General features: G+C 32.5%; 1 protein-coding gene across 1 annotated transcript; it reads left to right on the top strand.

The window, feature by feature from the left end:
- The first annotated feature begins 17,454 nt into the window (after positions 1–17,454).
- On the top strand, positions 17,455–19,079 carry LOC137818230 (hydroquinone glucosyltransferase). Its single transcript, XM_068621521.2, has one exon. It carries the CDS (start codon positions 17,524–17,526, stop codon positions 18,958–18,960), a length of 1,437 nt encoding a protein of 478 aa, XP_068477622.1. The 5' UTR covers positions 17,455–17,523; the 3' UTR covers positions 18,961–19,079.
- Positions 19,080–24,411: the final 5,332 nt, after the last annotated feature.

A 24,411-nucleotide genomic window follows, 5' to 3' on the forward strand; every position in this document is an offset into this window, starting at 1 on the left:
TTGCTTTTTAACTGTGCAAAAAGAATTTTTTCTTTTGACATGGAAAATTGGACATCTCACCCCGTAATTAAAATAAGATATTTTATAATATATAATTAAATAATATTTTTATTTTATAAGGTGGTTTTTTAAAATTGAGTTATGTTTAAATTTTTTTAAGGTAGATATATTGGAAAACTAATGTACGGGTACAACTATCTATATGATAAAATATATTAATATTTTAATAGTTTACGTGCTTTTAAATAATTTTCTAATTTTGTTTTTTAGTTTCTATTTTATTGCTTTTTATTTTAATTTTTTTTCTTTGAGTTCTTCTAATAATTATAAAATTTATTCTTATGCAGAGTAAAAGGTTTGTTTTCTTCTATGTTAAAAGTTTGTGCTTTATTTTGATTTATTATTATTATTATTAAAATTTTATTATTATTATTAATAGTAATAATATTTATAATAATAATAATAATCATAACCGTAGTAGTAATTATAATAACTATAATAATAATAATAATATTAATAATAATAATAATAATTTTAATTTATTAAGTAATATTGATCTATCCTTGGTGTAGTCAAATATATTGTTAAATAAAATAAATATTTATCATAAGTATACTTTTGAATTGGACTTTTTTTACAATATTACTATGATTTTATTCAAAATGTTTTTTTTATGCTTAAATACAAATTGTGATTAGCTTTATTTTGAATGGTTTCATTTATTGAAGTACTAGCTAATTGGACTCGAGTATGGTTGAGGTTAATGTGTTGGTCATTCACAAAATGGTTTAGGATGTTGTGACTTGGTGTAAGTTTTTGCACTGTGGTCAGAAAGATGAATGAGATGAATTGAGTTTGTTTATCACATATGAAATTTATTTATCACATGAAAAAAGAAATTTATTACTTTAAACATTTTGAACATATAACATTGGCAACACATACCCATTAACTAATAAAATTGCCCAACCTAAAACATAAATATTGTACACAACTACATGTTCGATTGGTCCATTGTGATATTAGAGAAATTTATCTTGGTGTCCTCCACTGGGGTCACTTCACACTACCTCATACACCACCCCACCGAACAACAACAGGAAGCTCAAAATGTCGAGAATTTGTTCAGTGTGCAGAAAGTTGATAGCAGGTCACCACTTATTCCTACACAATCACCACTTATTTTGACTAACTACATTGATACTGAGATTAGAGAACTTTTCCTCGGTGTCCTCCATTGATGTCACTTTACACACACGTCATGGACCACCCCACCCAAGAACAACGTAAAAGTCAAAATTTCTAAAATTACTTCACTATGCAGAAACTTGTTAGCAGGTTACCATTTATTCTTACCTAAGTCATTACTTAGTGTATTTTCACTAACTACATTGACATTGAGATTACAAAACTTGACCTTGGTGTCCTACACTGAGGTCACTTTACACACATTTCATAAACCACCCCACCCAAGAACAACAATAAGCTCAGATTTTCAAAAATTTGATTAGTGTGCAGAAACTTGGTAACAGGTCACCATTTATTCCTATACAGGTCCTCACTTATTGTGACTAACTACATTCACACTGAAATTAGAGAACTTGAATTCGGTGTCCTCTACTAAGGTCATTTTACACACACCTCATGCACCACCCCACCCAAGAACAAAACAAAGTTTAAAATTTTCAAAATTACATCATTGTGCATAAAAATGGTAGCAGATCACCATTTATTTTTATCGTGACTAACTACATTGAAGTTGAGATTAAAGAACTTGAACTTGGTGTCCTCCAATGAGGTTATTTTACACACGCATCATGCACTTTCCAAGAACAAAACAAAGATTAAAATTTCCAAAATTATTTAATTGTATAAAAACTTAGTAGTAGGTCACTACTTATGCTCACAGGTCACCACTTAATGTAACTATGACTAACTATATTAACAGTGGCATTAGAGAACTTGACCATCGTGTCCTCTCCACTAGGGTAACTTTACACACATCTCATGCACTGCATCATCCCATCCAAGATCAAAACAAAGCTCAAAATTTCTAAAATTACTTTGTTGTGCAAAAAGTTGGTAGTTGGTCACCACTTATTCATACATAGGTCACCACTTATTAGATAATTATACCTTGGTGTCTTTCATTGAGGTCACTTTACACACACCTCATGCACCACCTCACACAATGACAACACAAGCCTATAATATCTAAAATTACTTAACTGTGTAGAAATTTGGTAGTAGGTCACCACTTATTCCTACACAGACCACCACTTAATATGCCTGTCTCTGACGACATTAATAGTCATATTAGAGAACTTGACATTCGTGTCCTCCATTACAATTAGATAATTATACCTTAGTCTTCTCCATTGAGGTCACTTTACACACCTCATGCACCACCCTGCCTAAGAACAACACAAAGCTCATGTGTTTACATAAGTGGTAGCCCTTGTATAGGATTTTACCTTCTTGATGAGACCATTGAAACAAGGAACACCCTCAAATATGGTTGGTTAAATTTGCTTGGAGTAGAATTGACTATATATATAACTTATGTTTAGCTTAGCGAGGTTTGTGGCGGTGCTGAAAATGACAACCATTCAAAAGGATTGTCAAATACAAATGAAGGCACACTGACCCTTTCGAATAAATGATTTTGAAATTCGCAATTCATATCATCATTTTGTTCTTTTCTTAATACTTCTTTTATTTTTAAAAATTGTGTGATTCTTTTGATGATAATATTTTGTTATATTGCATGTAATCAGTGTATATTATTATGAATATGTACTTTATTGATCAGGTTACAAGGTCAAACTTTTTGGATTTCTCGCAATAATTTAGGAAAAGTTTCTAAAAATGCATATTAACATTTTAACAAAAAAAGAATGCAAATAATTAATAAAAAATATTAAATTTTACTATATTAATAATATAACTATTTCGCAAGTTTATAATTTTGATGTTTAAGATTTTAAATTTTCGAATCATTTTAAAGAAACATTAGGTATGCGAATTTTTTTATACTTGAAGATTATGAATCTTATATATTATAAATAAATAAATTTGTTGGATTGATAAAATATATTATTCATAATAATATGACTTTTATTATTCAAATTTTCATTTTATTTTGAGAAAAAATGGATTTTCATATGCTCTATATAAATTATTTTTATGGAATTATAATATAAATTTGTTTGAAAACGTTATTTTTTGAAAATGTTACTTAAATATGAATTTTTTTTTAATTTTAATTTTTCATGTACCAACATCAGAGGTCCAATCTGTTTACATAGACACCCTCTCCGTGGTGCTACGTTATTTTTCATTGTTCATGCAACCTAACCTCTACGTACCCTAAAACACATAGGTTTAGGTTTAAAAGAAAATACTTACTTGACCTAGACTCCATACGCACTAAGTGAACCCCTAAGTCCATAACTACCCTCCATTAGTCATATGGGCTTCACGTACTAAAGATTATCTTAGTTATACAGAAAATCACTTACTTACACAACCGAGCCCAATTACATGACTCATGAATCGAACTAACTTACTTACTTGCACTTTGCATCGAGATCCAACCATCGAAAAATGAGTTATTAACACTCTAGTCCAATACAATTATAATGTAAATATAATAAATTGTTATCTTATCACCGTCCCATCCAAATAGTGTACTAAAGAGTGGACCCTACTCTACCATTTAAGAATGCATTCAAGACAAAAAAAAAATATTTTTAAATTTAAAATCCTAATAAATATTATTATATTAAAATTAATTGTTAGGTGGAAGTATTTTTTAGGAGTGTGAAAATATTATTTATGTTGATGGAAGAAAAGTGGGTCCACCTATTGGTACTATAGGCGAAAGAACGTTCCCCGCCGCTTGCATAAAATGACAACGATCACAAGCATAAACAGAATTTAAAATGTATTTAAAAGATTAAATAGAAAAAAGAGAAAAATTATCTTTTGTAATACTAAATATTTCTTTTATTCTAACAAAAACACTAAAAAATTAAATAATTTATTTTAAATATATTTTAAAAGAAAATTATATAATAAATAATGTCAAATTTGAAAGTGTCTCCACACGTAGCTTCATCTCAAACTTTTGCAGACACACAACTTTCGTCTCACAAATTGAACCAAAGTCAATTGATGAAGCTCTCAAGGATGAGAAGTGCGTTGAAACTATGCATGAAGAGTTGAATCAGTTTGCAAGGAATGAGGTATGGTTTCTTGTCCCTAGAACAGATGAGATGAACATTATAGGTTCAAAGTGGGTATTCAGAAACAAGTTGGATGAAGATGGTGTGATCGCAAGAAACAAAGCAAGGCTAGTTGCCAAAGGATACAACCAAGAGGAGGGCATAGATTATGGTGAAACCTTTGCCTCTGTTGCAAGGTTGGAGGCTGTGAGGCTGCTGCTGGCTTTTGCTTGTATGAGTGGTTTCAAACTCTTCCAAATGGATGTCAAGAGTGCCTTCTTGAATGGTTACATCAATGAGGAAGTGTATGTGGATCAATCACCGGGCTTTGAAGATCATCAACATCCCAACCATGTCTTCAAGTTGAAGAAGGCTTTGTATGGACTGAAGCAAGCTCCAAGGCAGTGGTATGAGAGGCTTATCAACTATCTGCTATCACATGGTTATGAAAGGGGAATGGTAGACAAGACTCTCTTCATCAAAAAATCAAATTCAGAAATAATTCTTGTACAAATCTATGTTGATGACATCATCTTTGGTGCTACACAAGATAGTTTGTGTGAAGAATTTGTGACTGCAATGAAAGGTGAGTTTGAAATGTCTATGATGGGAGAACTGTCTTTCTTTCTTGCATTGCAGGTTAAACAAACAAAGGATGGGATCTTTCTATGTCAATCAAAGTATTGCAAGGAGATTCTCAAGAATTTTGAAATGGAAAGCTGCAAAGAAGCAAGCACTCCAATGCCATCAAGCTGCTATATGGATGCTGATTATGCTGGAAAGAGTGTAGATCAAACCAAATACAGAGGATTGATTGGCTCTTTGCTATATCTAACAACAAGTAGGCCGGACATCATGTTCACGGTGTGTCTTTGTGCAAGATATCAAGCAAATCCTAAAGAGTCACACTTCAAAGCTACAAAAAGAATTATGAAATATCTCAAAGGAACATCAACTGTTAAGTTATGGTATCCTTCTCACTCTCCAATTCATTTAATTGGTTATTCAGATTCTGACTTTTGCAGGTTGCAAGCTAGATAGGAAGAGCACAAGTGGCACTTGCCATCTTCTTGGCTCAAGCTTAATCTCATAGCATAGCAAAAAGCAAGCATGTGTTGCTCTCTCTACTGCTGAGGCTGAGTATATAGCTGTTGGAAGCTGCTGTGCATAGATTCTATGGCTCAATCAACAACTTGCAGACTTTGGATTAAAGATCAGCAAAGTCCCTTTGATGTGTGATAACACAAGTGCCATCAATCTTACCAAAAATCAAATTAAGCCATCAAGGACCAAACATATTGAGATAAGACATCATTTCATCAGGGATCATGTAAACAATGGGAACTATGAAGTGAAGTTTGTGGAGACCAAATTGCAGTTAGCTGACATCTTCACTAAACCACTACCAAAGGAAAGGTTCTTCTTTCTAAGAAATAAGTTAGGTATCCTTGATCTTAATAATCTCTCTTAAATATGTTTTAATTACATGTTAAAGTTTATTTGTGAAGATAAATAGGGGGAGAATTATTTGGTCATGTGTATCCTTATCTGAATCTGTTTAAATCTGTTTAATCTCTGATATAAAACTGGTTGTTTTCGAGTAAACAACCGATTGTTTATCAAGTTTTATATTTTAAATGTGTGAAAAACTAACATGCTGTTGTAAGAAGCATTGGATGGTAGATATGTTATTCTTGCAGGTACTGCTTCAGATTCAATCAAGTCAAACACAAGCACCAGGAATTTGTTTTCATCAAATAGGGGGAGATTGTTGAACCAAGTGGTGTTCAAGCTTTGAAGAATCCAAAACCCTTTGAAGGATGTTGAAGGCTAGGCTGTGCTTGTTGTTGTTGAGTTCTCTTAGATAGGATCTAGGGTAGATTGAGTTTTGTAATCCACTCTTGATTGAATCCAAAGCATAGACATTCTCAATCTTTTTAAAAGAAAAAGTGTTTTTCAAGCTAAGTGAAAAACAACCTGTTGTTTTGTCGAAACAACCGATTGTTTTATACTTAAGTGTTTTAGAAAAGATTGAAAACTGTTTTTCAAATGGTTGAGCTGTTAAAACCAAAACAACCGATTGATTCGAGGAAACAACCGATTGTTTGTTTTGGTACCATAACAGAAATATGGTTTTTGCTTTGACTGAGCTTTAAATGATTTTCTAACTGATTATGCTTCAGTTTTTAATGTTTTGACCAATCTTTAAATGCAATGAATAGTTTGTTAAGATTTGATAACAAACAAAAACTTTGAATATATTTAGAAAAACATATTTGAGTTTTTCAATTAACACAAGTTTTTGAGATTTTGAAAAGTTGAGATTGCTTAGAGATTGAGATTGATCAAAGTGTGTGAGATAGGATTTCTGCTTGTATTGATTTCAGATTTGCTTCTGTAACAAGTGTAATCCTTGTATCTGTTGAACAAGAATCTTTGTGTGTTTGCTGAGAAGTGTTGTGTGTTCTTGAGGGGATCAAGATCATCATTCTTAGTGTTGGTGTGTTGGCCAAGAGAAGTGTGTTTCTTGAGGGGATCAAGGTCACTTTCTTGGTTGTGTTGTAAGTGATCTAGGGTTCATTGCTTAGTGGAATTCCTCAGGGTTGATTGTGTTTTGAAAAACTGATTCCTTAATCAAGATATTCTCGAAGTAATCTCATTCAAGGCTTAAAAGTTTTCGAAAACCCTCTTTAAACAATTCACCCGCCCTCTAGTTTAAAGCCATATATTCTAACATCAATGTCGTCCGGAAGCTTCCATTATTGAAAGATATATTTCAGAAGAATCTATTGATTTTGTTTCGAGTACTTTTCAAAAGCCAAATCTATAAGAGTTCCTGAAAAATTTTCACACTCTCGTAGATATAGAAGTAAATCTTCAAAAGGTGTACATGTCATAAGCAAATCTAGAGAAGAAGTTCTGCAAGCACACTTGTATATTTTGAATAACACTGATGAGGTGTTACAATACTTAGATACACACAAAGACATTGTCAAATATAAGAATCCAAGACAATAAAAAAAATGGGTGTTAATTGAGCATAACAAAACTTTCATGTCATGGTTTAAGCAACAAATCATGAATGATCCATCAGCATATGAAACATTAACATGGCTTGCAAACGGTATCAAGTTTAATGATTTATGTTGTTTTGGCTATGAAGTAAATGGTTGTTTGTTTTACACAAAGTCTCGAAATGATAGGAGTACAATGCAAAATAGCGGAGTCACCTTGGAGGCAGAGTCTATGCAGTTTTCAACTTCAAAGGATCAAAATCCTGTTGTGGGATCAATGCCTTATTATGGTGTCATAAGTAGAGATTTGGGAAGTTAATTATACCAAATTTACTATACATGTTTACTATACCTGGTGTCAAAATTGACGAATCAGAAATGACTTTGGTTGACTTTCGAAAGATAGGTTATCATGATGAACCATTCACAATGGCATATCAAGCTTCCTAAGTTTGTTATATCCAAGATCCTACGTCTGAACACTGGTTTGTTGTGCTACATGGAAAAAAGCAACATAATGACGCAGAAGATACAAACAATGACATTTGTGAGATTGAATCACTTACAAGAACGATGATCAATAAAGAGTACGAGGATGTTGCTGATGTTGTACATGCAACTTGAAATGATCATGACGAAGACATATATATTTGTATTTACATGTGTTTCACGTTTAGTTTTACAATATATAATTTTTATTATATTTCATATTTTTTATGCTTATCATATTTGTTTGATAACAGGAACATGGCAGATGATAAAGTTCCTCGTAAAAGAACTGGTAGAGGACCTACAAGATTAAAGAATATATGTAAGAAGATAAATGATGGTAAAAAAACCATTAACTATTGATGTCAACACTGGTGTGGCCACTAGGCCAAGTGCAAAGGAGTTTAGCAGTTATCTCAGAGTAGTTGCTCGTGAAAGGATCTTTATCTTAACTGAGTCTTAGGATTACGTGACCAAGCACGAGAGAACATGATTTGGCAAGATATCCTGGTATGTAATTGTTTTTACTTTGTTCAATCTTAAGTTCTTTGATACTTTGTTCAATTTGAAGCTTATTTGTGAACTACTTATCCCACATAATGTAGACGCATTACGAGATCCCAAATTTGGAAACCTTGAGAGCGAAGGTTCTTTCTAATGAGAGTGTCAAGTTTTGTCAGTTTAAATCAAAATTAACAACAAAATTTATATATGGTGGAAGGAAAGAAGAAAATCCTTGTACATTATATGCATCCATTGATGAAGAAACTTGGCAGCAGTTTGTGAAGATTCGAGAAACTGAGAAATGGCAGGTGAATATCACTTGTTATATTTGGATGTAGTTTATATTAACGTATTATTAACTTTTGAATGTTGATGATAGGATGTTCAGAAGAAAGCAAAATCCAATCAGGAACATAATGAGACCCCACACTTATTATCTCGTGGTGGTTATAAGATGTTAGAGAAAAATATTCTTGAAGAAAAGATTAAAGCACATTCTACTTCCATTAAGGAAGAGAATAATGTAGATTCTTTGAGGCCTCCATCCCCACCAGCCCGACATGAGATGTGGAAGGGTGCCTGTATAAAGCCATCAGGGACATGGAGTTCTACGGAATCATTAACGAATTGTAAGAAATATGTTATCAATGTATTATTTTAAATTCAATGTGTTGAAGTTTGACAATTTCTTTTAATTTGTTTTAGGATTCTCTTGCTGAGTAATCAACACAGGGGACTTTTATTCCATGTGATCGCAAAGATATTCTTAATGTTGCTATTGAACGACTTAAGCACCCTGGACGTGTTCGTGTAGCTTGATATGGGGTTGAGATTTGATCATACTTTGGACCTTCATCACATACAAAGGAACAATCGTCTAGTCAACCTAACCAAGAGTATTTACTACAGTTACATGTGTAGGTAAAGGTTGTGGTAACTCAAGAGATTAGAGAAAGCTTAATGGAGGAATTTAATAAGCGGATGGATAGGGAGTTTGAAAAGTGATGGGAGGGTTTAAGACTCTTGTAGCAACCACCTACTATGGCACAAGATGAACCACCTCTACATCCTATTAAGAAAGACAACACTAAGGGGAGTTGTTCGGCGGTTAATCTATCGGGGGATGACTTTGGCTCAACTAGCAAATGTGAGTTATATGTTGAGTATAATTCTTTGACCCAATTTGTTGCCCTGGGTAAGTGTTATGAAGGGGCCACATTATGGTGATGTTGCAGCTCCTTTGCTGACATCAAAAGTGACAATTGTAGCAAAGGCATTACATACTTCTGTTGCTTGGCATAAACATCTCGTCAGACCTATAGACTCTACGGTATATCTTTGCACTAATTTAATTATTTGTTTGTTTGTTGATGAGTAGCAGGAACCTAAGACAAAACTACCTCTACGAAAGAAGAAGAAATTCTCCACTGATGATCCTATGGCGGCATTGGTGGAAGTTGCTACAGCTTTAGATACAACCGTCGTAGAGGTTCCATGAGATGCCAAAGTTTTTGGAAGGCATAGTGATGTATCGTCGTACTTTCACATGTCTGATTTGTTGGATCTTGCATCTGCAAATCAACATATTAACATAATAGTTCTGCAATTATGGATGATGTAAGTTCAAATATTAAAATCTTTATACTTTTGATTTATTAAATATATTAGTACTAATTTATTGAAATTTAGGTATATTTTTGGATTATGCTTCAATGTGGGGAAACAAAATATATCGATTTTTAGACCCTCAACTCATTCAATCACTTGGAAACAAGAATTCAGAAACACAAACATACATCACTACTGCCTTAAAGAATGGAGGAAAATGAAATTATTTTGCTCCATACACTCATGAGTAAGTCCATATTTACTAAATAAATTATACTAAATTATTGAAATAAGATAAACTAACTTATTTGTTATATAGACATCATTGACAACTATTTATCATATCTATTCAAGACCATATCACTACATGGTTTTTCTCCTTGCATAAGAAACCCCCTACCTATTTTAAACACATTATAGGTATGTCCGACAATTTCATTTAACAATTATTATTATTTATACATTATATAATGTTATGTATTCTAACATGAAATCTTCTTATTTCAGTGCTTACTCTGGATATAACATGTTGAGTGGGAGAAGAAGTGCAAATGCACACAGACTCACTTGGATTTACCTTAAGGTATTTAAAGTATATATGTTCACTCAATTTAATATGTCTCATTCATTCATTTAATACATTTATTTTCACATGCAGTCCAATAGACAATTTATTTGGAAGTTAAGAGTGCAGTTATTATGTTATGTAGTGAATGTCGACTATTGTGCGAGCTACAATTGATAAAGGTTGGGATGTGGTAAAATACCTCAGTACAAAAAAAATTTAAAATTCGATTTTATTATTCATGAACTAATTCAAAAAAAGAAATTCAAATATCACAGTATTTCAATGACCACTAGCCGCTAGGTTCGGAAGCATTGGAGTACGGAAGGACAACATGGTCAAAGTATTTGGTGACCATGTATAACACCTTAGGATAGATAAATTATTAGAATGAGATAGAACTTTTTCATATATTAACAAAAAAAATTGTAGAATGTTATAATTTGTTGTATGTATTTTCCATATTTGAATTATGATTTTAAATATTTTTATTTTCTGGAAATTGGGTTAGGACAAAACTGTGACGGAGCTTAGCTCCAAAGTGGACAATACCTCAGATGCGGTGATTGACTTTGGTGATGTTATCTTAACGAGATTGAGGTCAGAACATTGGTATTGTTTGTGAAGATGAAAAGGTTATCATAGCCCTTAACTAGGGGGCATCGCTTAGGTGTCGAAGCTAATGATAGTTATATACATCTTCCTCCTTTAACCCACCGAGATGATTTTTAAGGACAAAACCGTGATGGAGCTCTGAGCTCTAAAGCGGACAATACCTCAAATAATTATTTTTTTTTATTTTTATATGTAGTTTCAATTTAATGATTTTTTTAGTGATTGTTTTAAATTATTATTGATAAAATATGTAATTATTGCTATTATTCGAAAATGTTATTTTTTAATTTAAATTATCCAAATCTAATAAACCAAACTTACCTCTTCCAAATTAAGGATAAATTAATAAATTTATTCTTTTATAACTAAAAGAAATGTGCATGGCATTCACCGGAAACAAGGTGTTAGTGTCTTGGGAGCAACAATAGTACGTATGTGGTCCTTAGTAGCTAGCACACCGAAACGTGTCAAGATTGTACATTATGGAGACACCAAAAAAATATATGACGAATCTAGTATAAGATTCGATGCTACCAACAATGGAGACAAAAATAATGAACACAACCTCTCAATAATTTAAATTTTATAAAGTGATTCCTCTGTAGGCCATTTTCTTTAAAACTGTCATAATAAATAAAAGGCTAACCAATATTGTTGTTCACCATTGTGTCCTTCTGACTACCTTAAAGATCCACGATTTCGACAAAAAATATTGGTTGTCGACGAGATCCACTATTACAACGTTTGCAAGTGTTTCTAGAATACATTGTTGAGATTCATGATCTAGTTAATAAATCTGGTGTCTGGCTTGATACCTCTAACACATTCAAATCTTCAATCTCCACTATATACTCAGAAAATGCATATACTCCCCCAAATGCCTCCCTATAATAAAGCCTCTCATTCCCTACCACGCCTTCCTCTTTCATGCTCTCCACAACCAAACCGTCTTTCTCTTCTCTTTTGCAGATCGTTTTGCACAATTGCAATGGACTAGGGAGGTTGTCCTATCTCAACTCGGGAGAAGTTCTCCCATACCGGTCGGTACCGGACGACCGAAGTGTGCACATTAAATAACTTAATTAAATAAGAAACGTGGTTACACATGAACCAAACACTTATAACTTTCGTTGAATAAGTCAAACACGTTCTAGAGCACTCCCTTGATTTTAGGAAGCTACCAGGCACGACTCAGAAACCACTAAGCATGTCTCTAGCAATCAGTTGATTGGCCCACACGGCCAAGGCCCAAGCCAACCTACTAAAGGAACTTCTGAAAGGGGGAAAATGTACGTTTTCATAATATTAGAGAATTCTCATTGAGCACTATCGCTGACTTGAGCATCGGAGTGCAATCGCAGGTACCCTCGTCGACCGGCCGAAGAACGCGAAGAGAAGAGAGACTTGAAGAATAGGACAGCTAAGAACACGACAACCATTGTGTATCGACGTGGATCAATATTGCTCAGCCCCTGACATCCATACATGTACACTTTCCATTTTGAAATTCAAGGAAAACACACAATCCTCATGGAAGTTCTCGTGAGAGGCTCCAAGACTATCTAGAGACAATGTCAAGAAGTTGATTTTTTATCTTTGGGGTTATGAGAGTTGTGGATGACAACTTCGTAGGCTTGTCGGCTTCCTCCTCTTATTGCCGATTTAGAGTGATTTTATTATTGATAAATAGTTTCTAAATTGATATATAATTAACTATAAATTTTAAAATCTAAATAATGGATAACTAAAACATTGATAACTAATTATATATCAATTTAAAAACTATTTATAATATTAAAAATTAATTTAGATATTAATAATTTTTTTAGTTCTAATATAATATATAATTTACTCAACATAATAACTAATTATTTTTTTATTTAATAATTTTTTAGTAGTGGAAGTTAAATAAAAGAAAACACAAACCACCTCTTTTAGGTTGTTTTGTTTGCATCCTCTAAAAATTCTTCATGCACCCTATCTATTCTGAAAAGACTGATTTATACTTTTTTTTTAAATGGATTTTGGATTATCTTTTCTAAAATCTTTTCCTCGAACCTATTTTCTGGAATTCATGAAATGTATCTGGAAAATATTTTCCAGAACATATATAATACGTTGCGGTATGTATTTTATAGAATATATTTGAAAAAAAAATGAATTAAATGGGATATTTGATCATTTCACCACCTGTTTGACAGAGTGCAGGAATAACTTTGATAATGAAGAAAGAAACACCACTCTATTTATATAGAGGGAGAGCAACATTTAATTCAAAAATAATTTTATTAAAAATGTAAACTACTTTAAATACTAATAGTAATATGATAATGAATTATTTTTATTTTTAAATTTAATTATTATTAATATTTTTTTGTTGTGACTTCACAAAGTTACAAGTGGTAGGGATACTGAAATAACTGCACCGGGAGATGATGTTTCTAATAATGGAGACAAAATAATAACACATGGTCTCATCAATATTTAAATTTATAAAAATAAAATTTACATAAAAGCATGCTCATTAAGACCTAAAATTTAGAAAAATTATTTACATTAAAAACATGTTAATATGTTATAAGAGCACTTAACTTTAAGATATTAATTAATTAAAGAGATGATTGTTTCACAATTAAAGAAAAGGATGTGTTAAGTTACACCTCGTGATTTGAACAATGAAATGATAGAATATTGAATTGTGTGATGTAGTTGCTGAGTGTCTTAAAGTAGATGTGTCTGAGTCTTTGAGTTTCATTCTCTATTGTATATATTTTAATAAATTTTAACTAAATATATCTATAAAGTATTCTATAATATATAATAACTAATAAATGTAGATTGATTTTTATAGCTACCTTTTTTATATTTTTATTACTTTTATTTTTACCAATACAGTTAACTTTTTTTCATTTTATAATCTTTAAGAAGTTATACCCATAATAATTACCACGATGAAAGATAATAATCACTGTAATTATAATAATTAATAAAATAGATTATTTTTCTAATTACTTTCTTTATTTATATATATATATATATATATATATTACTTTACAATTTTAAAATAATTTTTAATGACTATTTTTTATTTTGATAATTTTTATAATAATTACATTTTAATTATATTTTATTATTATAAAAATGTAGATGTTATACAAAGAAAATATTATGGTTGCAATTCTCTATGTGTTGCTTCTCTTCTTTGTGTCTTAAAGTTTTTGTGTTTTTTTTTTCTAAATGGTGCCATATGAATTTTTTATATTCTCCTTGACTTTCACCAATTTATGAACAGTTTATGAATTTAGTTATTGACAACAATGTCGAAGTGATTGACAATGAAAAAACTAACATAGGGATGGTGGTGAGTTCTTTTTCATTTTTTTTAAAGATCGGTGGTTAGGGTATTATAGTTAGTAGATTATGATATTTGATTTTAAATTGATAATTTTACTCCATTTTTGCAAGTAATTAGAGGAAATAGAGTGGTCATTGTTGAGCCGTTTGAACCCATCTATCATATTTATATTTTTTTTGGAAAAAAAAATTAAAGTTGAAAAAAAAAAAACATTAGTGATCACTTAACGTGACTATAACTAATTACCTTAATAGTCAGATTAGAGAACTTGACTTTTGTGTCCTCCACTACGGTCACTTCACATATATCTCATACACTACCCCACACATGAACAACATAGCCAAAAAATTTCAAATTACTTAACTATGCATAAAGTTAGTAGCAGATCACCACTTATTCTTACGAAGGTTACCACTTCATGTGATTGCAACTAATTAAGTACATTAATAATGATATTATAAAAATTGACCTTTGTGTCCTCCACTGGTATGACTTTACACACACCTCATACACTGTATCACCCTATCCAAGAATAATACAAAGCTCAAAAATTCTAAAATTACTTATGCACAAAGTTAATAGTAGGTCACCACTTAGTCTAACTTACTACATAGGCATTGAGATTAGATAATTGTACCTTGGTGTCCTCCACTAAAGTCAATTTGCACACACCTCATGCACCACTCCACACAAGAACAACATAAAGCTAAAATTTTCTAAAATTACTTAACTGTGCATAAACTTGGTAGTCGGTCATGATTTATTTCCCTAAGTCACCACTTAATGTGACCGCGACTAACTAACTACATTAACAATGAGAGTATAGAACTTTAATCTCAATGTGAATGTAGTTAGTCTCAATAAGTGGTGAACTTTGTTAGAATACGTGGTGACCTCCTACCAACTTACTCTACACTGAACAAATTTTCAAATATCAATATCAGTGTTAGTGTAGCTAGTTATAGTAAGTGATGACCCATGTAGGAATAAGTGGTGACTTGCTACCAAATTTTTGCATATTGAACATCTTTTCAAAATTTTGAGTTAATTGTTGTTCTTTGGTGAGTGGTGCATGAGGTGTCTGTAAAGTGACCTCAATAGAGGTCACCAAGATAAAATTTTCTAATTTTAGTGCCAATATAGTTAGTCACAGTAGTCAGTGGTGACCCATGTAGGAATAAGTGGTGACTTATTACCAACGTTTTGCACATTGAACAAATTTTCAAAATTTTGAGTTAATTGTTGTTCTTTGGTGAGTGGCGCATGAAGTGTGTGTAAAGTGACCTTTATGGAGGTTGCCAAGGTAAACTTTTATAATATTAGTGTTAGTGTAGATGTAGGAATAAGTGATGACTTGCTACCAACTTTTTGCACATTGAACAAATTTTCAAAATTTGAAGTTAATTGTTGTTCTTTGGTGGGTGATAAATGATGTGTGTATAAAGTGACCTCAATAAAGGACACCAAGGTCAAGTTGTCTAATCAAAGTGTGAATGTAGTTAGTCACGGAAAGTGGTGACCTTTATTGGAATACATGGTGACCTGCTACCAACTTTTGTACACTGAACAAATTTTTATAATTTTGAGCTAAGTGTTGTTCTTGGGTGGAGTGGTGTATGAGATGTGTGTAAAATGACAATTTATTTATTTTTGTAAAAATTAAAAACTTATCGACAAAATTATACAAAATCAAAACTTTTATTTTACAAAGAAATTATGTTTGAGTGGTCATTATAGACTAAATCAATCATGATTTTAATTTGTCCATGAGTAGATTTTCTTTGAGTTTGAACTCTTTTTACTTAGTTAAGTTTATTCTCAACCTTTTATCCTGATATGTTATAACACACAATCTCCAAGTTCATGTCTAATTGAGGTTGCAATTTGTTGAATGAAATATAGGATATATGCACTTCAAATTTAGAGTAGAAATTAAACCTAAATAATTATAGTTTGATTCAATCATATCATAATAGAATTGAGTATGGAGAAGCTTGTAAGTACTGTAAATGTTTTCTTTCTATGTTTTTTATCCTCTCTTCAAAATTATCTCATAATTTAATGTGAAGAACCTCACATTTTTTTTTTATATTCTAAAATTCATAACATGAGATTTTAAAATTTAGAAACTTAAAACTAAAAGTTAGCACAAATACGAAGTAAAATTTTATCAAGGTTACATTTTATATAATATAAAGTGATTAAACTAGAGCCTTATGAGGCGTAGCTCACTCATTTTCATTCTTATCTCTAGTTTTATAATTTTAGTTTCTATTTTTTATAATTTGTTTTACTTTGAGCAATCAACTAATTGGATTATTTAGGGCTCTTTACTAGCCTACTAAGAAATAACATAAACTTAGCTGAAAATTTTAAAATGAATTAGACTTTTTAAGAATTTTTTTATCAGTGAAAATTGAACACATGTCTAAGTGTGTTAAACTTTTAAAAATTTAAACTAAATTCGATATTTGATTTTTTTAAACAGGTAATATATTAAGTAAAGTTTTGTTTAACCCTAATTTTTTCAACGTGAAAGATAATAGTAGAAATTAAAATAAAAATAAAAATCAAATGTTATACAAGGAAGTATGTCCTAAAATGTGAATTTTTATTTTCCTCCCTATTCTTCTAAAATTGAAAATGATAACTTTTCTAATATTATATAACAAGAATGAACTATTTATGTATTAAATAATTCCAGGCAATAAATACAGTGTTGTATTATAATATCCACATATTTTACTTTAATTAATATTATTCACTTATTTATAGATAAAATATTAGTGAGTGATATATTCACAATCTTAATTATAACTTCCAATACTATTATTTTAATATATTTTTATATTATTTAATTTTAAATTTATCCTTTATTATATATATTTATATTTAAATCTATCATATTATATTTTTATATTATATTTTTATATTGTTTAATTACAAATTTACTATTTATTATATATATTTATTTTTAAATCCATCATATTATTTTCTCATTGTCAAAAAAATCATTATCGTTTTGTAAAAGTTACATGAACTTATAATTCAGTTAACAATAGTCCATTGGGTTCTATATAAACTCATCTTCCTCAAACCACAAAACCAGAATAAAGAGTTGAAGATCTTCTCATAAGGTTTGCATGAATGGCGAAAACAACTCACATTGTGGTTATTCCCAGTGCAGGGTTCAGCCATTTCGTTCCCATTATCCACTTCTCAAAGAGACTGGTTCAGCTTCACCCACATATTCACATCTCCTGCATCATTCCCATGCTAGGTTCTCTCCCAGCTGCTGCAAAACCCATTCTCCAAACCCTTCCACCAAACATCTCCACCATTTTTCTTCCGCCAGTGAACCTCCATGACCTCCCTCAAGGGCTTCCCGCAGTGGTCCAAATTCAGCTCGCCATGAGACACTCCATGCCCTCCATCCACCACACTCTCCAGTCCGTCACTTCCAACACCCCCCACGTGGCCATGGTGGTTGATTCTTTTGCCGCCGTAGCACTTGATCTCGCACACGAGTTCAACATGTTGTCCTATGTTTACTTCCCTATATCAGCCACCACACTCAGCATGCACTTGAATCTGCCAAGGTTGGACAAGGAAACAACTTGTGAGTACCGAAACCTGCCTCACCCTATCAAATTACCTGGTTGTGTGCCCTTTCATGGCCGTGATATCTATGCTCAAGCCCAAGATCGAACGAGTGAACTCTACAAAATGTCACTCAAACGGTACACACGGTGCCGTGCTGTTGATGGGATTTTCGTCAACAGTTTCTTGGCATTGGAAAAGGGTCCTATAACAGCATTGAAAGAGGAGAGAAGAGGGTACCCTCGTGTGTACCCTGTTGGACCGCTTGTGCAACAATCTGGTGATGATGATGATGATGATGCAAAAGGGTTGGAGCACTGTATAACATGGTTGGACACACAGAAAGTTGGTTCGGTTTTGTACGTTTCCTTTGGGAGTGGTGGAACACTCTCACGTGAGCAGATGAATGAGCTGGCTTATGGTTTGGAATTGAGTAATCACAAGTTCTTGTGGGTTGTGAGGGCACCCAATAATACAAAAGCTGATGCTGCTTACCTTGGTGGACACAACAACGTTGACCCTTTGCAGTTCTTGCCATGTGGGTTTTTGGAGAGAACCAAAGAGCAAGGTTTGATTGTTCCTTCATGGGCACCACAGGTTCAGGTTCTTAGCCACAGTGCAGTTGGTGGGTTTTTGAGTCACTGTGGCTGGAATTCGAGCCTTGAGAGTGTGGTGCATGGTGTGCCACTCATCACATGGCCACTGTATGCAGAGCAGAGAATGAATTCGGTTGTGCTGAGTGAGGGTCTCAAAGTGGGAGTGAGGCCAAGAGTTAGTGAAAAGGGGTTGGTGGAAAGGGTGGAAATTGTTCAGGTGATAAAGTGTTTGATGGAAGGGAAAGAAGGAAGGGAAATGCAGAAGAGAATGAAGGAGTTGAAAGAAGAGGCTACCATTGCTCTCAAAGAAGAAGGATCTTCTACCAAAACCCTTTCAGACCTAGCAGAAATGTGGAAAAAATTGGCATGGGAAAACCAGATTTATTGAATAATTTTCTTTATTAATTAAAAAAGTGTGCAGATTCTCACCACCAGTCTGTGTTGTATTAGAATTTCTCGTGTACAACGAGATCATCATCATTAAACCAGCTTTATGATATTGGTCTTCAGTTGGTCTTTCCTTCAACATTGTCAACTACTTTCGTATTTCCATTTACTTTTGCTTCTTTAGGTATGAAATTGCATTGGTCAACTTTGACAACTCTATTTGTTGGGAATTAATGTTCTGATTTTGAATGTTAAGATTTCGTGGGTTTTCATGAATGTGATGCAGCTTCTGCTGCTGTGTTTGTGTTTCTTGTTAAACTGATAGATCTTGTTCATTGGACATAAATGCATGCACCCAAACATTCATCCACACCTAGATATTCCTTTTCATACATATTACACATGGTTATTCACATTACTTTTCATTACCTTTCTATAGAGGCCAAATTTAAAACAGTTCAAATTTGGATTACTATAACTTCACCGTTATTAAAAAAAATCATACTAATTCAAAATTATTTAGAAGGTTATTGTACAAAAAAAAAAGGGACAATAATAGGACATACACTCCTCTTCCCTAAACATGTATGATGCATCTCTTGACTTTTACAGACAAAGAAAATGTCGTTTACTAGGAACCTTCCTGGCCCCATCGGCCAGATTACCTTTGTCACTGGTTGTTAAGAAATCAATTATAGGAATCTTGGTTATCTAGTTTGTCTATTCTTGCCTACATATATCAGGCACCTCTTCTCTAGATAGATTTCCTTTTACAAGGTATATGTTTTCACTTCTTTTCTCCCTTTCTCACTCTCATTTTCTTACATGGTATTCACAGCCAAATAGTTTAACCACAGCTACTCCATCTCTTACAGTGTATCCAGAAAAAAATTTCTGCTACCTCTTCCTTCATTCATCACACATTCAACACTTCTATCACCCTCAAACTATAGATTATGACAACTATCTGATATGGAAATAGCAAGTGATAGTTACCATAAGCGGACTCAAGGTTCTAAAATTTAGAATTAGCAAGGATATTATTAACAATATTATTAGCATCGAATACTCATACCCATCTATGAAGAGAAAAATCAACTTATCCTAACTTGACTTCTTGATTTTATTACGAAATTTAGGTCCATTTGAGTTAAATTGGTTATAAAAATCCTTAAGATTCTTAGGAACCCATTTTAAAATACCTTTGGGAACAAGAACTTTCCTCACTTTACAGAATTTAACAGAATGACCTTTTCTCATACAATAAAAACAGGAAACAATCGGTTGTTTCGACTTTTAAATCGGTTGTTTTCTGCAGTGGTTGAAAAGGGTTCTGAAAAGCCACTGTTTTTCCCCTGTGGTTTAAAACCAAGTCCAGATTTTCCAAAGACACATCTTTGAGATGTTAAGACATTCTCAAAGTTTGATTTTCCTTTTGAAAGTATGTCCACAGTTTTTACCAGATAATGAATCTTATTTTCAACAGATTCACAGTTTTTACAAAAACTTGAGTCACACTCATAAGAAGAGTATTTGTAAATCAGTTCAAGAGTTTCAAAATCATTTCTGGAGTTTTCCAGCTCTTCTTCTAAGGTTTTGACACTTTTCTCCAATCAGTTATTTAAACCTGTCAACCTATTACTTACACTACAAGAAAATCATGAAATAGAAACTAAATTTAGAAACAAAAATTAATTAGTTGCTATAGTGATTAAATTAGAGACCATTTTAGAGACTAAAAAAGTTTTTGGTTTCTAAATTAGTTATTATTATATTAAATGGTTACTAAATTGGTATCTAATTAACGACTAAGATTTTTTGTAGTTAAAAGCTTGTTAACTAATTAGCTACCAAATTTAGAATCTAAATAATTGGTAATTAAAACCTTGGTAGCTAATTAGATACCAATTTAGAAACTATTTAACAATAATAAAACTAATTTAGAAACCAATTTTTTTTTGTTTCTAAAATGGTCTCTAATTTAGTCACTATAGCAACTAATTATTTTTTGTTTCTAAAGTTAGTTTCTATTTCATGATTTTCTTGTAGTGTTATGAGGATCAATCTATTAGCTTCTTCATGAGTTTCTTTGAAAGTCTCAAGAAGCTGACTATAGTTACCAACATTAATTGAAGAATTTGAACTTACAGTATTTGATTCATGTTCTTCCTTAGCCTTCAAACACATATTGACTTCTGCATATTTTAAGGAGGAGCTAGAGGATGACACCTCATTGTCTTGCCAAGCTATGTATGCCTTCTTGGCTTTGCCTCTTTTCTCACTTTTATTGATTTCTTCTTTCTCTTTGTTCTCACTGTTGGGGAAATATGCTTTGATGTGTCCCTGCTCACCACAACCAAAAAATGTATACTTGTTAGTGTTAAAATCATTTGACTTCTTGCTATTGTACCTATTAGAAGAGTGATTCTTGTTGTTCTTCTTCTTCAAGAATCTACTAAATTTTTTGGACAACAAACTAAAGGTATCTTCATCACTATCATCACTTGTCTCTTTACACCTCTTATAGCCAACCGTCTTTAGAGCAATGCTTCTAATCTGTTTGTCTTCATTTTCTTGAATAAACAATATGTTCATCTCCAACTCATGCTCTCTAAGCTTCCCAAACAATGAAGTTGTTGTCATAAAAGTCAAATCTCTGGATTCTGAGATTGTTGTGACCTTTGGCTGCCATGTTCTGTCAAGACATTTGAGGATCTTGATATTGAGTTCCTCTTTCTCAAAAGTCTTTCCTAGGCTCATGAGATGATTGACAATGTGAGAGAATCTTTTCTGCACTTCAGAGATTGTTTCTCCCTTTTGCATTCTGAACATTTCATACTCTTGAATGAGAGCATGCTTCTTTGCCCTCTTTACGTCGTTTGTCCCTTCATGCGTGACTTCAAGGATTTTCCACATTTCCTTTGCAAATTCACATTGTGATATCCTGAAAAACTCATCACAACTTAATGCAGAGGTTATTATATTTTTAGCAATCCAATCAAACTTAGTTTTCTTGCTATCAGATTCAGTCCATTAAGAGCAAGGTTTTACAGTAAACACACCATTTTTTTCTATTTTTGGAATAAAAGGACAATTTTCAATAGCCTTCCAAATTACTTTATCTGTTGATTGCACAAAAAATTTCATTCTTATTTTCCAGAATTTATAGTTCACACCACAAAATAAAAGGTGGTCTATTGATATACGCTCATTCCCCAAAAGGTAACTTGTCAGCCATTTAAAAATTTGAAAACAGGACTTGAGTAAATTTCAAGAACCTAGCTCTTGATGCCAATTGTTAGAAATGAAGGGCTAAACAACAGGGGATGAATTGTTTTTGAGAAATTTTTGCGAATACTGGATAAAAATAAAAGTAAATGCAGAACTATAGATAAAGCAATCAGATCAACCAAGAAACATAATGTATTTAAACTGATTCCAGAAAAACAATTGGTTGTTTCTACAAATCAATCGATTGTTCTTACCAGCACTTCAACAAAAATAGATTTAAACAGATTTAAAAGTAGAGAGGGAGAAATAGATTTACACACAATGTTTTTATATTGGTACACTCATAACCTGAGCTACATCTAGTCCCAGAACAACCTCTGGAATCCATTATCTAATCAACAACAAACACATCAAAAAGCCTATCGTGATACCTTCAAGACTACACACCCTCTTTCATGCACCACCACCACACACAGTCAGAACACCCTCTGACTTAAAATACAAACCACTTTACAGTATTCAAACGTAAACAGAAATACAAGAATGAATAGGAAAGATTACACCTGGTACAAGAAGAAAAACACAACTCGTATTTCACTTTTTTGACCAAGGCAAAGCATATAGCAATCTTGCAATCTTTTGAAAAATTCTTAAGCTATTTTTCGTAATCTAATTGATTGTCTTAATAGAGATTCAAACCCAGTTATAAATCCACAAAAATAGCCGTTTGTTTCGGTTAAACAAAGCCCAAAACAGATGCATATCAAGCCAAAACAGTTTTGACAGTTAAAACTGAATCTCTTATGCTTTTCAAAAAAACAATCGATTGAAACCTCGATTCAAACAATTGATTTGGCTTTGACTTGTAAAGTCAGCCAATTTTAGCTTTTCAAAATACCAAGTGTAAAACAACCGATTGAATTGTAGAAACAACCGGTTGTTTTTCACTTTCACTAGTGCAGAAACATAAAACAAATGCGGCTATTTCGAATTTATAAATGCAGCTTTATAGCCGCATTTGATCAACACGCACTTGTAAATCAAGAAATATAAATGCGGCTATATAGCCGCATTTATAAATACCATTTACAAGTGCGGTTATTTGCTTTAACCGCACTTGTATATGCCAAATCATTAAAAAGAAATTAAAAAATTTAAAACATCGTCAATCTTGTGTGAAGGCATCATTGATGAAGAGTCACGGGAGCGCCAACAATGGTGGCGGCAGCAGAAGCGACGGCGGACAGGGAAGCAGCAACGGAGCAAACCAAAAAATCCACAAGAAACCACGAAGACAATGAAAGAGTACTGAGCAATGCGAAACCAAACAATGTAAGAAAAACGAATGTCAGCCAATGAAACAATGCTTCGAGACCACCAATGCAAGGAAAAAAACATATATAAGAAAAACGAAAAACATTTATGCATATATTTGTGAAGATGAAGAGGAAGAAAGAGAGTTCAAGAAACTTACATTGCACAAATGGAATGCAGATGCAGCAGAAGGAGACGAACTCAGAGTGCGAACACGAAACGAAGGCAAAGACGAGAAATAAAGTTTGAAATTGTGTGTGGTGCGCTTCAAAATTTAGGGTAAAAAAGGATTTACGAATGCGGCTAAAGGTAAAACCGCATTCGTAAATCAAAGAATTTTGATTTACGAATGCGGCTATACAAATAGCCGCATTCGTAAATCAAGCGCTTTGATTTACAAGTGCGGTTATACAAATAGCCGCATTCGTAAATCAAGTGCTTTGATTTACGAATGCGGCTATTCAAATAACCGCATTCGTAAATCAAAATAATTTCAAAAATGCCACTGCGTTTTTTACGAAAGCGGGTAGCGCAAAAGCCACGCTAAATAAAGTGTATCCTTTTCTTCTTTTTGCACTAGTGTTACTTTGAAAAACAGTTTTCTTTAAAAGATCTTGATTGTTTTAGCTTTGGATTGGACTAAGTGTGATTTAACAAATTCTAAATACACAAAATAAAAAGCCCCACAAGCAGCAACCCAGCTTTAAGCATCCTTCTTGGATTTTGGAATCATCAAAGCTTCATCTTCAACAATTATCTCTAGCTGTTTATTTTCATCGAAATTTACAATAATATTTGTGCTTATCTAATTCGATTATTCCTTCTGTTATTTTTACTTTAATTATCTTTTTAATATGGGCTCACGATTGTTTGGGTCGACCTCTTGACGCGTCATTGGGCTTACCAT

Source organism: Phaseolus vulgaris, chromosome 10 (assembly GCF_051622355.1).
Source record: "Phaseolus vulgaris cultivar YP4 chromosome 10, ASM5162235v1, whole genome shotgun sequence".
In the NCBI taxonomy this organism is placed as follows: Eukaryota; Viridiplantae; Streptophyta; class Magnoliopsida; order Fabales; family Fabaceae; genus Phaseolus; species Phaseolus vulgaris.